This window comes from Cyprinodon variegatus, unplaced genomic scaffold, assembly GCF_000732505.1.
Source record: "Cyprinodon variegatus isolate N-32 unplaced genomic scaffold, C_variegatus-1.0 Scaffold91, whole genome shotgun sequence".
Taxonomy (NCBI): Eukaryota; Metazoa; Chordata; class Actinopteri; order Cyprinodontiformes; family Cyprinodontidae; genus Cyprinodon; species Cyprinodon variegatus.
Genome location: NW_015150544.1, coordinates 724,620 through 740,172, shown reverse-complemented (window position 1 = coordinate 740,172; position 15,553 = coordinate 724,620). Strand labels below are relative to the sequence as shown.

The window sequence follows — 15,553 nt, the reverse complement described above, 5'->3', positions numbered from 1 at the left end:
AAGTTGTGTGATTATATTATTTAATTGTATTTTGTTTGATTTTTCTTTTGAAGCTTTGCTTTGAAAGTTACAATAATAACAGTCCTATAGTAGGTGTGGCCCAGTGTGAGATTCTGAGGCTTGAACTCAGTAAAAAGCTCTCATTTATTGTACAAAAGAACAGATACTGGATTTGAGCAGTTAGTTTGTTCAAAAGACGCTTAAAAAGAAAAAAAATTTTTTAGCTAAAGATATTTTCTAAAAGGATAAAAAATCTCATAATTACACAAAAAGGTTTATGTCAGTGAAAGTCTGTGAACAGCAATCAACTGCTGACATAATGTGTGATGGTTCTATTGTCATAGATTTTTTCCCAAGCTGATGTCGATGCTGCTGATTTAGAGGGGGGAGTATCATCAGCATATCGTAAAGCATACATTTTAATTATTGAACTCTGTCATTTGCCGGATTTCCTGTGTCTTCATCTGCATTCTGTATTGATTGCACTTATTTAAAAAGAAAACGAAGGTGCATATCAGCTAGATAAGTACACGCCGGTAATATTGATTGACTCTGCAGATGTGTGCATTTATTCTACAAGCCCAAACTGGAACGCTCTATAACCTGCCTTGTGTCCTTGATTTAAAAACACCCTTGTTTTAGTCCTACGGGAATAAAGCTCTGTGTTTTTCTACAACACCCCCCGCACAGGGCGCTTCGTCCAGCCTGGTGGTCAAGTTTGCCGATTCGGAGAAGGAAAGGGGACTCAGGCGGATGCAGCAGGTGGCCTCCCAGCTGGGCGTCATCAGTCCAATGACCCTGCACCTCGGGGCTTACAACGCCTACACACAGGCCGTGAGCAAGACACATTGCACACAAAACCATTAGAAACACTCTCATGAGACAAATTTAAATGTAAGTTTCAGTTTAGCTTCACTGCTGCTTGCCTACTTCCTTTAAGTTTATTCTTTTGTTATCTTTTTTTGTCTTTAACTGCTGGACAAGTCCTTATTTGATTGTCTGGAAATGAACCAGGAGGAGATCCTTCATTTGCGAACATGCTTGTAATCCAACAGACAGACTAATGGGAAACATCCTGTGTAACTTAAGCCTTCTGAGTGCATACTAATTGTTTGTTAGGAGCATTTACATTGTAAATTAACATTTACCAATGGATCAGATAGAAAGGTTTGCCCTCACTAATGTTTGTTTTAAGTAAAACAAAAGTAAAATGCATAAGTGAATAGTCTATTGAACACAGTACAGCCCTGTTTCCATTTATTCTACATGACTTATTTATCCTAAAGTATCAATCGTCCCTGGCCTGTTTATTGTTTGTGTTTCTGTTTAATGTGAAGTGCAGTCTAAGTCAATTATATTACTGGCTGGACGGGTCATTCCTACTCATTTCTGCCTGTGTCAAACTTGCTGGTTCTGTCTTAAAAACTAAAACCAAGAGATACACTCCATCTGTCGAAGCTAATCCATATTAGTCGATCTGTTAACTTCCTGCTGCAAAGCAGGAATACCTAATGTCTGACATTTGCACTCAGTAGTTCATACAGCTTCAGTGTTACAGCAGTTACAGTGTAAAACATAAGTTTAAAAATCTAAACCAGTTTTGCAGCAATCTGAAAATGTGTTACAATATCAATTTTTTTGTTTTTGAACGAAAAGGTAAAGTTATTATTCAGTTTCAGAGCATTTACAGACTAAAACATTAGTAAAGAAATGACTAAATGTGTGTAATCCTGAAATTGTAGTACCGTACATTTTTTAACGACTTATACTGATTATGTGGGAGAGAGATGAAAAAAAAGTAATTTATTGTTCTACAGTGGTTTTGCTCTTTAACATATGAAAGGTACCTTCAAACTCTTTGCAATTAGTCCCAATTTTTGAATATATGAAACGATGCAAACCTCCACATTTTACCGCCACGTGTGACCGAGCTCTAATCAGTATTGAGGCAGTAGGAGTTCTCCAAAGTTATCATACTCTAATATAGATTTAAAATCCCTCCAAGCTTTGAGATGTTTTGTCATTTAAGCTTAAGAGAAGCTTTTTTTGAAAATTAAATCCACTGGCAATGAAAAGAAGAGCTCTGACCTAAAGTATACTATGGTTCAAATAAACTTTGATGATGGTAAAATCAACCATCTGAAGGGCTTTTCACTCTTCCTCCTCAAAGCTTTAATTTCCTGCCCTTTTTTTTAATAATAAATTTCTAACCAGTTATCTGTTTTTACTACAGTTCATATCATTTAAAGAGGGTTGGGGGGGTAAAATGGCCCCAGAAAACTACCCTAAGTCTTGGTAAAGGTTCTTGAAGTGGAAACTGGCCTTATCTGTTTCAGAAAGAGATAAAGCCGACTCTCTGGAAGGCAAAGCTCATTAAATAAGATATGCTCCATTTGATTGACACAATTTCAACTAACTAGACGGTCTTACTTGGAAAAACTGCGAATTGCTTTTTAAATTTGTGCGAGATTATATCCAGTAATTGAGTGCAAATAGTTTAAGATATGCCTCATTTAAAGCTGTTTAATTTGTATCGTGAGGAGATTATTCAAGACTGATGTTACACTGTTTAGTTTTAAAGAAACCCCGTAAAACAACCTTGTAAAATATATAATTAGATTATATTAATTCCTAATTTTGTAGGACTTTGTAGACTTGTATACATTTCTGAGATATTTATGTATGTAACACTATTAAAAAATAGCTACACTTCATTGAAAACTATAAATACAAAAAAGGGAGATTAAATTTAGTCTAATTGAAAATTATATGTACTTAGAAATTATATAAGCATTACTGGAGACAGAACCTTTCCATGAATATAAAACTGAATATTTAGGATTGGACAGAAAATTAACTAAAAATCAAATTTTTATCAAACATAAAGGAAATTTGAGGTAAAACCTGATTCAATGTCACAATGTGGAGATGTTTTCTATGCAGCAGGCTGCAGGAAGCTTCCTTCAGAATCTAGAGAGCTTTTATCTATCAGCGGAACCTCTGGTTTTTAAAACTGGTTTATTTACACTGTAGTGTGTGTAATTTTACACGCTTATAGTCTAGAGACCATCCAACCCAGTGTGGACCCCACCCACCTTCATCTCCAGTGGCCTTGATGATTGATTATGAAAATCGCTAGATTCAAACACTGGTTTGAAAAACTGGAGCAGGTTACTACAGAGAGTTGTGCCACATTTTTTGGTGTTTAGGTGTCACCTTCAACATGCTCACTCCTGATTGGGTGCAAAGTCTTCAACTGCCTGCTTAGGGGGGGGGGAAATGTCTTTACGGGTTTTAAATAACACACACATAAAGCAGACGCAAACATATTGTCTCCTGCTTCATTTATTTTGTCTTTATCTCAAACTGGTGTTTCTGTCTTCTCTCCAGCTGATGCAGCAGCAGGCCTTGGTGGCTCAGTCGGCCTACCTCTCTCCTGTTGCCACGGTGGCGGCTGTTCAGATGCAGCAGCTCGCCGCGCTTAACCCCAGCAGCATCATCGCCACACCGATTGCATCCATCACCCCGTCCTCAGGTAATGAGGGCCAGAGATGTCTGGCCCTGGCTGGCCTTAATTAGATTTCTGCTTGAAATATGAGGACAGATGCACAAGCAGAGTAGGACAGCAAATTGGTTCTGTTGTCTTTTTTTGTTTGATTGTTGCATTATTTTGTAATGTTATACTTGACTGCTAAAGTACTTTAATTAGATGTCTAATGATTTTTTTTCAAATTACTATCAGATAAACAACAACACATTGCATCATTATTTTTAACCAGAACTAAAAGAAAATGCAGAAGACAGAATAAAAATGGTATCCTAAGCTCTAAAAGAATAAAGATGGTAAAGCAGTAGAGGAGGATGATTAAATATACCGATTAAGTCATCACCAGGAAGTCAGAATTGCCTTAAAGGAGCTGCGGTTTTGGCAGTGTGCTGATCTGGATCTTGTAAATGTTTGCTGTCAGACAGATAAAAAAAATCTGCCGTATAATTTGTGTATTTATTATGGATGTGAAATGTTATGAGTGGAAAATTGTTGTACTAACAGTCGGACTGTGAGAACAGAGAAAAGCTTTTTTCCCTTTCAGAAAACAGGCACAATTTTCACTACAAGTATTACCAAAATAACAGTTTTCTATAGCCATAGTTCTTGCTGATAAATACAATCAAGTCAGGGGTGTCCAGACATCACGGAGTTCAGTATTCTAGCATTCATCCCAAGACGTTAACTCTGAAAACGCCTTAGAGTTTCATCTCAGACTCTATTTTCGTTGTGTCCATTTTACATCAAAGCAAGACTGTCTTATGGTCTCCAGGGTTTCCATGGCTGGATTCTAACAGTTGAATTCCATGATTTTGATGATAAAGAGATCATGATACTTTGGAGCCCTTAGACTTAATCTTTTTTTTTTTTTTTTGCAGCATTTTTACCTAAGTTATAAGAACTGTATCGATAATACAAAGAAGCATGTTTCCCCACATATACAAGAGGTTTCTGTGTCTTCAAAATCAGATTCAGCCCCAGTGTGTAAGATAAATACCATGAGAGTGTATCATCAGCTTATTAGCCAGATTAAGGGAGTTTTCTCTATAAAATGCTGCACATTGGTGAGAGTGGTGTTCTGAGTAATAATCTATGATGCAATGCTTTATTATAAAGATAATTAGATGAGAATTAGATATATTACTGATTGAAGATTTATTTTGGTTTTGTCAGTTGATAAAGGGTAGGCAGGTTTGGAGAATTATACAGTGAAGCCACTGGAAATGGTCAGAGGTTTTTATTGGGAATTTTTGGATCAGCCTGTCCTGACATTTTCTAGTAGAAATGTTTAAATTGCTTTTAAGTTTATTTTATACAAAGACAGTACACTGTTGTTTTTGTAAAAACTGCTCTCTTTAACTGAGTGTGGGTCCATAAGTCAGCTTGGACTTAAGCCTGTTTTTCTCTGTGATAGTGATCTTTACGTTGTATGGAAAACTGTTTCAGTTTATTCATCAAAATTAAAGTTGCGTATAGAGCTTTGGTTAAATCCAACTTTCCTTTTCCCATGGTCTCTGCAAACTCAATATGGAACTTAGAAAAATGTTTTAAACTCTTTCCCTGTATATGTACTCAAAGGCCTGTACCAAATATTTAGGGGAAATACCAGTACCCTGACACCCCCTACTAAATACTGTGTAAGTACTACTCTTTTACTGCGTGACATTACTTTTTTTATTTGTAATGATGCCTGTAAAATCTTGATTTCTGTCGGCCTCCTAGTATCCAACCTGTAGGTGCAATTTGGAGTTGTGTTATTCTCCCTGAACTGGACTCCTGATGCAAGGGAAATGTAATGCCCCCTGGTCTCTATGTACATTAATTAAGCTCTAGCATTAATTTTACCAGAAAAATACTAAAGGGGTGTGACGTTTTCACAATGGTTGCCAAACGCATGCTTCCATGAGTTTCATAGAAATAAACATTTATCATACAGTGTTCCTTTAATAGAAAATGACCCAGTCTGAAATGCTTAAGAATTGACTCCTCTAGGTACTGTAGTTTTCTAGGGTCAGATTAGAGGTCAGTCTCTAAGCCGTCCATTTGCAAGATGACCAAAAGATCAATAAACTCAAACGGCACGGTCAGAGACCAAACCTTTCATTGGACTGAAATGCTGTGCTTTGCCACTATCTATTTTCTTTCTCCTATCCATGGTGTTCTATTTCTAATGTTTGCAAACAGATAAAAAAATCTCACAAACATAAGTAGTGTTTTTTTTTATATATTTACAGCTTGAGAACTGTAGTGCACAATAAAGCAAAACAATCCCCATAAATCAGACTGTGCACATTAAATCCCACTCAATAAGGATAAACACAAAAAGCTTCTGCCTGTCTTTTAACTTGTCCACAGGTACCAGCACTCCTCCCTCTATTGCAGCTACGCCTGTTCCTGCTCTGCCTCCGCCCATCGCAGTGAACAGCTACCCCTCTGTGGCAGCTCCACCTAATGGCCAATCAGCCACAGAAACCCTGTACACTAATGGGGTTCATACCTATCAAGGTATAGACATCACTTTTTTGGCAGGTTATACTGTTTATCAACATGTATAAAAGCAGCACATGAGGTTCTAATTGAGATTAAACTGAATAAATCTTAAGCCCTAAATGTGATTTGGAGCATGTTAATTTGCCTTGAGTAGCATTTGTGACTCATATTGTTATGCATTGAGCAGTTTTTGACTGTATGTCTAATGTGTCACAGCTCAGAGTCCAGTCCTGGATCCGTTGCAGCAAGCTTACACAGGCATGCAGCACTATACAGGTTAGCCCTGCAGTCAGATCGATGCTAATACCTGAGTCATAAGATACCATTTATGTACAGAGATAAAACTGCTTCATTGTGTCGTTTCTGCCTGTGCTTCCACTATCAGCCACTTACCCTGCTGCCTACAGTCTGGTTGGACAGCCGTTCCCCCACCAGCCCACCCTGGTGGCTCAGCAGCCACAGCAGCCTCAACAGCTACAGCAAAGAGAAGGTAAACTCAAACAGAAATATCTTGAACAAACATTGCAGTGTTTATTTTTCTAACTTTTGGCTCCCACTTAATCACAATTGAAACAGGTTTTTAAACCATGTTTTTGATAAGAGAGATTTTATTTTACTTATCTTTTTGCACCTTTATTTTCCCCTTTGATATTAGCATCAGGTCCAGCTATAGCGTTGGAGTAAATTTAAATGTTGCAAGTTTGTTGGAACAACTTATTTATTTATTTATTTATTTATTTATTTATTTATTTAAAGCATAGAATTTCAACATATCTGGGTGTTATATAGATTTAATAACTACAGTGCAATGTACAGCAGTGTGATAAGTTGGTCCCTGCAGTATGATGCATTAAACCTAATGGTTTTAACACAGCTTTTGTTTTCCCAAAAAAATTAAAATGTAAAAACTGTCAAGTGAAGAGCATTTATATTGAACCACTTCATTCATTCAAGTTTTATATATGAAGAGTTGACTGGCTTTCCATTACCTGTAAAAATTCAAATGTTAAAAGCATTTGACACCTAAAAAACATCTCTATATGAACCAGTTAACAAAATAAACTGCACTAGAAAGTAGTTAGAAATATAAACATTTGTTTCACACTTATAGTCACCTTCTTGACATGCTCAATATTAATAGATATGTTAATAGGAAAAAACGTTTGTCTAATTATAATAACTATTGTGGAGCAGCAGAAAAGTGACAACTGAAATGTGAGGTGTGCATTTACAGTTAGCCAACCCAATAGCGCTAAGAAAACCTGTCTAGCACATCGCCTGTCCACATGTGTGGAATTTAAAGAGCTGTTTTTTGAAGGTATCAGAGGATTATTATGGAACATTAATGAACAAACAGCATCACGAAGACACAGCAGACACGCCAGGGAGACACGCCAGGGAGAAAGTTAGGTGGTAAAACAATAATCTAAAAGATTCAAACATTAAGCGAAGGGAGGTCTGGAAACCTAACAAGGCAGAAGTCCAACTCAAGAAGTTGTTAATTCTGGAGGAGCTGAAGAAACCCATAGCCCAGATGGAAGAATATATGGAGAGGTGATAATTATGCATTCTAAATATCTGGTTTTAAAAGAGTTGGAGTTGGTAAATTCTCAGCCAAAAAATAGAAGAAGTTTATACTTTGTTGCAAGCTATGAAGTAGATCCAAAATGTATCTTTTCTGGCTTTTGCCAAGTGCTGTTAGTGATTATGACGGATTATAAGGCCAAGCTACATATTTTTTTAAATACGAGAATAAAGTCATAACATTATGAAAATAATGGTATAAGTATAACTTCACATGATGCATCATTCTTCACTTAAGCGAAGAAAGTGCTTCTTGTAAGAGTTTTCATAAAATACAACTTCATAATAATGTTACTTTATTTTTATTATTTAATGATTTTATTCTCATAATATTATAACTTCATTCTTAAATTAAAAAACTAAAAAATCTCTAGCCTGGCCCTAATACTCCATCGTATGTGACAAACATCCTCACCTTAAAAAAAAAAGAAAAAAAGAGGAAGTGGCAGCATCATACTATGGGAATGCTTTTCTTTAACATGGACAAGTAAGCAGATTTGATCCAATGAGTGGAGCCAAACATACTCATTATAATCTGGTAAAAAAAAAAATTATATATATTAGAGCCATCAGATATGAAATATCAATGTCTTCTTATATTTTATCCCTGCTTTCTTTGCCTACAGGTCCAGAGGGGTGTAACATCTTCATATACCACCTGCCGCAAGAGTTCACCGACTCTGAGATCCTTCAGATGTTCCTGCCCTTCGGAAATGTCATTTCTGCAAAGGTCTTTGTCGACCGAGCCACCAACCAGAGTAAATGCTTTGGTAAGTCACAAAGAACGCAGTTGGAGATAAGGGGTTTTAATAAATAATGTGGACCTTCTCTGACATTTTAAGCATCCGCGTTTCACCTCAGGTTTTGTCAGCTTTGACAACCCATCCAGCGCTCAGACTGCCATACAAGCCATGAACGGCTTCCAGATCGGCATGAAGAGGCTGAAGGTGCAGCTGAAGAGACCTAAGGATGCCAACAGACCTTACTGAAGGAGGTGAGTGACTTCAAAATCAATGCATTTGGAAAGATTGGAAGTGGCTGATTGATGGATGGAAATGTGTGTGGGGGAAAATTAAGGATACAAAGTGGATGTAATTCACAGCTCATTCTTCAAACGCTGAAGAAAGGCACTGACAACTCAGTTGATTAGCCTTTATGGGGCGGGCAGCACCTCAAAGCAGCAATCTGAAATACTCTACAACATCTAGGAGGTGTCTTTGATGTGAGAGGATGGTTTTATTTGATCAGATTGCAGAAAAAGTGAGATTTCTTCTTTGTTTCTATGTTCTGTCTAACCAGTGTTCTGTCATAGGGTTGAATGATAACAACTGTCCATCAATAATTTTTTCTTTTAATTATTTTTTTTATTGTTTTTGTGCCACTTGCAATTTTTACTGCAAAAAAGTAGTAAAAAGAGAACAAAAAAAACAAAAAAAAACATCAAACCACTCTCAAGACTGTCCCGCCAAACGTATATCGTGGAGACGTTCGTCGCCAAACCCTGCCCCCCCTTCCTTCTCAAAGCGTCGTAAGTTTAATGGCCTGTGTGGATTGCTGTGGCGATATTGCCTGTGATGGTTGCCGTTAGCAGTTTTGTTTAATTATTATTTTTTGGGCTGTTGCCTTGATTCACCATGCTCAGCTGCATGGCGGGTTACAGTGGCGACCGTGAACTGTGTTTGGTGCGTTGTGATTTTCCTTTTAAAATAATTATTGTCCTGATTTTATATCCTTCCAAACAATAATTAATGAATGTAACTTTACCTCAGCATCTGTAAGTAACTGATTATCATGACATGCTGTTTATATATATATATAAAAAAAGGACGAAACACTAAAAGAAAAACATTAGGCAACAAATATGGAGCTTTTAGATTTTATTCTCCAAACATTTTTTTTGCTGGTTTTATTTTTGTCCGTCATGATTATCATTCTTACACCTCCTTTCTGTTTGGTGTGGTAGTTGTCGGTGAGTGCTGGTTTTGGTTTTGATGTAACTTTTTTCCAAGTGACTTTGTGTCTGAGTTGTGTTGGGTTTCTGTAAGGTTTTAAACGTGTCCTAAATGTGACCCCATAAAGTGGTTCGAGGCGTAGTGTCTCTGTGTGTGAAATCAAAACTAAACATGCTCTTGTTCTTCGTTTTTGACCGATGTGAAATAAATCCTGCTGCTTGTATGAGAGCGTGGATGGGTTGTGAGATGTTAAGCTCTCTTTAGAGGGTTTCAGGTGAAGCTGTTTAGTTTCTGTGACGTGCTTCTGGACGAGGAGCTGCATTCCTCTGTAGGAATTCTGGAACTGCAAAAACAAAATAAGAAAACCTAATTCAGCCAAACTAAAAATAGGAATGAGGTCGGTGTGAGACTCTGTATGGTGACACGAATTTAAGCATTTTGAAATTGCAAAAGATTTTTTATGTCTTTAAGAGTCTTTAACAGTATGGAGTTTAACATATGAAAATAGGATTATAACCAAATATTAATATTTTTAAGAAGTGAAAACCTTTTCTTTTACCTCTGTGTGTCCTTGTTTATGTCTTACCATCTTTGTATCCCCGCCTTACTTCCCCCTCATTCCTTCTTTCCTTTCTTTTTCCCTTGTGTCCTTCATTCCTTCCTTTCCCTACATCTTTCCTTTCTTGTTTTTTCTCAGTGCTGTCCTTCCATCCTTGACCCCCTATATCTTTTTCATCCATCTTTCCTGTTTTTCCTATTTTACAGTTTTCCTTTCTTGTGTCTGTGTCAGTCCTTTGTTCCCTCCTTCTTTCTTGTGTCCTTGGTTCTTTATGTTACTGTATTTCCCCTTTCTTCTCTCCTGCCTCCTTCCTTCTTTCCTTTTTTTTTCGTTCTTAACTTCTTCATATTACCTTTCCTTAGTACCTTCTTTATTTGTGTCTATACATTCTTTCTTTTGATTCTCTTACCCTCCATTAATTCGTTCCGTCACTGTTTGTGTGGTCCCTACCATCCAAGTATCCTCCTAATAGTTTTTCATTGTCTCATTGTCTCATTGCCTTATATATTGTTTAATTAACAGACAGGATGGATTTGTAGGAACTCTGTCCACGTCTGAACAAATAAATAACAGACATTTGATTTTATTCATTTTTCTATTATCTAAAGTTTTTTTTTTTAATTTAGTTGAGATACTTATTTTACCCTAAATATTATTTTTTTTGGTATTTAAATTTGATTTCATTTTAGAGAAAGTTCACATAGAAACTACCAGCAGAGTAACATAACCTCATCACTGCTTTAAAAATTCATCAGCCTCAGTGTGAGTCCCACCAAACCTCTTGAGCCCAAACTCCAGAGATCGAGCATTTACCTCCCAGCCTAAGGGATATGTGAGATTGTCAACCTCTGAATTTTGAGACAGCAAATATAATTTTTTTTAGCAGCTCTTCAGAAAAGAAGTTTATATTAATTTCCATTTATTCCATGAACTCGTATAAAATCACCTTTTCGATACAAAATTATATACATATACATCAGATACATTTTTAACAGTTTTGCTTCCGTTACATGCATAAACTGAAAGAGTAAGGTTCATTTTCCCTTAAAAGCTTTGAAATATAGTCTGCTTTGTTTTAAAAACTGGTAACTTTTACTGTTTTAACCCAAATATATCTTGTTTCTAAGACATTGCAGAAATTTTCTTCATGAACCCCAGTTGGTATGATTACAGATGCTCATCTTAAACAGTAGACAACAGTACAGTATAATTATTCTATAATGATTTACAAAGGGCAATTTTTTCTAAAAAGCAAAGAAACGATTACTACCAGAATTCCTACCCTGCATGTTATAAAATAGGATGTGTTGCTTAAGAGATGAGAGATGAATAAGAAGTGAGTAAAGTTGAACAGAGTGACTGTCCAGTGTGTATTGCAAGATCCTTTATAATAATAATAAAAATGTATTGATATTCTTAATATGTGTGATGTATATTAAAAAAGAAAAAAAAACTTAATTCTTCTTTTTTATTCCAGGAAAACGTAAGAAGTCAATCAAGAAAACCACTTGGGGGACGTCCCAGCCTTGTCTGGTTGTTTTGACCAACCCTATAGCACAGGAGCAACACTTCACTACAAGCAGTATCCCGTATAGGCGCTTACGGAAACAACATTAAACGCTGTAAAGCCAACAAGATAATTCATCGAAAGACTCAGCATCCACACAGTATCCGAAGTGCTCCAGAGTTCCTATCATTCCACTGCTGGATTCATTTATATTATGTACATACTCTATTGTCAGCAACAAGATATAAATGTTAAGAAAAAAAAAAAAGCATATCAATGATGTTATTCTACTGAACAGGGTTCTAATGTATAGTGTGATTTGTGGTCTATGGCGCCAAGAAAAGGCCAGTCTACACAGTGGATGGCAGAAGAAAATACTATTCTGTATGATTACCATTGGTAATATTGTTATGTAGAGTTAGTTTTATTAATTATAAGTAAAGTAAAAACACGGAGTGATTAAAATGGAAAAGAAATGGATTTCCTCTTGCTGTATATACCTTGGTTTAAAAATGGAGGACATAAATCTTAGCTAAGTAACACGCTCTGCTGCCACTACGTTTGAAAAACAAAGCGAAAACGGAAGGAAGGGCTGGGAATTTTTCTATCTTGATTTTTTACGTTTAATTTATTTGGTAATCAATTTGATTGCGGGGCTAATGTGAAAGTTTATTTCTTTTTTTATTTATGAGGGGGAAAACAACGATGAACACAATTATTATAGAGTTTTTAATTGCATAAATGTACCTATGGGAGAAACAAAAAAAAAACAAAAAACAATAACACTTTTCTTTATTTATTCTCTACAATTGCTGTTTGAAAAACATATGTCTTTAAAAGAAAAAAATAAAGTACAATTTAGAAAATAATGCTGTTGAAATGTATTTGTTTCGATCCCAAAACATTAATTAACAACAGGGTTTTTTAAGAGTTCGGATAAATAAAATATTTTTCTTTGGAGAGCTCTGGTGCCCCCTGTAGGACCAAAAGGGTAATTGCGGGTGGTAATATGTACCCTGAATTGAAAACTAAACATACACATTTTCAATACATCATTATGGAGACTCCTTTACAGAAGAAGGAAGATGTTCAGGATTTTGAGATAAAAGGAATTACTGCTATTACTGATTGAAGTATTCAGCTAGACAAGGAGAAAACAAAAATGTGTGAGGTGTCTGTAACCACAGTTTAGGTATGTGCTGAGTCTGCCACACACCTCCAGGGTTTTTTTCTCATGAGTCTAAACATGCCTTGGCCTTCTTTGACATGCTCAGGTATGACGGGTTATTTGTGCCACAAAGTAAAAGCTACAACTCCTGAGGCCGTGAAAAACAGCAGAAAAAAGCTGTAGTTGCATATTCATTTTATAGCCGTTATCATTAGTAATCTAAATCAATGTATAAAAATGACAAAGTACGTGTCAAATAATTGAAGTAACAAATTTAGAACTCAAGGTACTACAGTGAGGAAATTATAGGGCTGTTTTGCATATTTTACCCCCTACTTTTGTTAATTGTCATATAAGATGGTACATTCCAATAAAATTCATTATCTGCCTTTAGGATGCTTCCCCCATAGGGATGCACTAGGGTTTTTAGCGGCACTTATTTTATCTTGTGCTGCCAAAGTGGCTGAAGAGCGGCTAGTGCAGTTGGATTTCCCTGTTGGTTAAAGCAGTCAGTGCTGGTAAATGTCTATGTCACAGGTACAGACATTCAACATGGCTAAACTAAACAAGTTACTCTCACAGTAGAGGATCCACTGCGGGTTTGGTGGAACTCTGGGGTTAGAGGTGGTGCTTTTGGAGACAAATCAGAATTCAATATATTTAAGTGCAAAGAAGATTCCCAGTTTTCATGTTCTCCCTGGGCATGCATGGGCTCTCTCCGGGTACTCCAGCTTCCTCCCACAGTCCAAAAGCAGACTCTAAATTCTCCCTAGGTGTGAGTGTGTGTGTGAATGGTTGTTTGTCCTGTTTATCTCTGTGTTAAGCTGCGATGAACTGGTGACCCATCCAGGGTGTACCCCGCCTCTTGCCCGTAGACAGCTGGAAACAGGTACCAGCACCCCTCGCGACCCTCACAAAGGATAACCATGACAGAAAATGGATGGATGGATGGATGGACAATGTCAGCGACCTCTAGTGGAGTGCAGACTGCAGTGAACATTCAGAGAGGAGAAAATCTCTGCGCTGCTGTTCTCACACTGATTCCCCGCTGCTTCTGCCTGAGCTCAGGAACGCAGTCTCAGCTTACCCCTGTTGTCCAGTTGATTTGTCCCTGTTTTGTGCACTCTGATCAAAACAAAAATGGACCAAAGGAAAAAGATGCGAGTCCACTCAGAAAAAAACAACAACAGCCGTCTAAAACCAATTAGCTTCATAATATCCCGGAGGTTGCAGCTCTTGGCCAGTGTAAGTCTGGTTTACATAAATAATTGTATAAATAGTACTTTATTAGTCAGTGTAGGATTTATTTCAGGGCTAACTTGCGGCAGTCCCATTCAAGCGTAATGGCAATCTATGCAGGCACTAGTTTGGCAGCTCTGTGCTGCCGTAATGAAAAGATGTCTGTCTTTACAAATGCAAACCCACTCCTATGTAGTTATGAATAGCAGTTTCTAAGGCAAGGCAGACATAAAGACTGAGACTTTCAGTTCATAGGTGATAATATATATATATATATAGATAATATATTACATTTATGTCAGTAAATCCATGTAATTATTACACACTGTGCCATGGCTGCGGGAATTGGTGGTTCAGCAGCATTTAAAAACACTTTGCACAATTTATAAATTTCTTATGAATATTTTGGAGATGATTTTGCCTTTTTTTATTTTACTATAAGGTTTAATTGGATTTTAATTAAATTATTTTGAGGCCTAATCAACACAAGTCCATGGAAGTTACGTTGTCATGGCAACGTCAAGCAAGCCAGAGAGTAGCATCCCGCTTGTGGTAGCAGACTAGTACATTTACATAGTTTAATGACAGAAACTAGAAGGAAATATGACACAGAAACGCATTGGATTTGTCCGCTCATGAGAGACTTTATCTCCATGACCTCAGAGCGCACCTGAACATTTGGACACCTGTAACCAGGGCACCCTGCCTGTAGCTCAAAGTAAGAGCATGGTGCTGCTGCGCACTTTCATATCTTTTCATGCAGTTTAACATAACCATAGTACTTTGGAGGGTTATTTTTATCTTGGGTTCTTTGTGTGATGGAGAACTGTTCAATGCTGTTTAAATAGTATAATATATTATTAATTTCCTATTGTTTGCAGTGTTAATTTCGTCAGCTTTCTTTAATTTAGTCTTAGTCACAATGACAAAAATCTATTTTAGTCTTATTTAGTCATATTTAGTTATTACCTTCCCGATTTAGTTTTAGTCTTAGTCTAAATGATGAAAATCAATTATAGTCTTAGTCAAATTTTTGTCATTTTTGTCATTTCAGTCAATGCTGTAAATTATAGAACTTCTCCACACACTGCTTTTTTTTTAAACATTAATATCACATTGTACAAAATAAAAATTCTTCGCACACAGCTTCTCTTTATCTATATTTTATTTATATAACACTGTGCAGAATAAAACTTTACACACTGAATCTCTTTTTAACATATATCACACTGTACACATTGAACCTTTTGTCGGCTTTAATTAATAGCACATTTATTCACCTGAGAACTGATGATGTCTGTATTACAAACCCTGGTTGCATGCACTGAAGTGCATATGACAATAAAGTAGTGCATCTCAGTCTATTTACTTATTTACTTTTTATTGTATTTAAATAGGCTTATAGGTATATTTCCCAAAAACAACTTTTCACAGCACCCCCTGTTGTTAAGTACTTCCAGTTGCCCTGCACTGTACCTTTAATAACACAACTTTAAAGAGAATCAGT

The 15,553-nt window shown here is 36.5% G+C and overlaps 1 protein-coding gene across 3 annotated transcripts in view; it reads left to right on the top strand.

Moving 5' to 3' along the window:
* Positions 1 to 12,460, top strand: part of LOC107084081 (CUGBP Elav-like family member 3) — a 47,189-nt gene extending 34,729 nt beyond the window's left edge. For all 3 annotated transcript variants that reach the window (XM_015373749.1, XM_015373750.1, XM_015373748.1), the window contains exons 7-14: positions 691 to 834; positions 3,391 to 3,535; positions 5,903 to 6,052; positions 6,254 to 6,313; positions 6,423 to 6,527; positions 8,248 to 8,391; positions 8,483 to 8,615; positions 11,610 to 12,460. In XM_015373749.1, the coding sequence (XP_015229235.1) occupies positions 691 to 834; positions 3,391 to 3,535; positions 5,903 to 6,052; positions 6,254 to 6,313; positions 6,423 to 6,527; positions 8,248 to 8,391; positions 8,483 to 8,610 (876 nt within the window). In that variant the 3' untranslated portion in view covers positions 8,611 to 8,615; positions 11,610 to 12,460. The remainder of the gene's footprint in view (positions 1 to 690; positions 835 to 3,390; positions 3,536 to 5,902; positions 6,053 to 6,253; positions 6,314 to 6,422; positions 6,528 to 8,247; positions 8,392 to 8,482; positions 8,616 to 11,609) is intronic.
* The last annotated feature ends 3,093 nt before the right edge of the window (positions 12,461 to 15,553 follow it).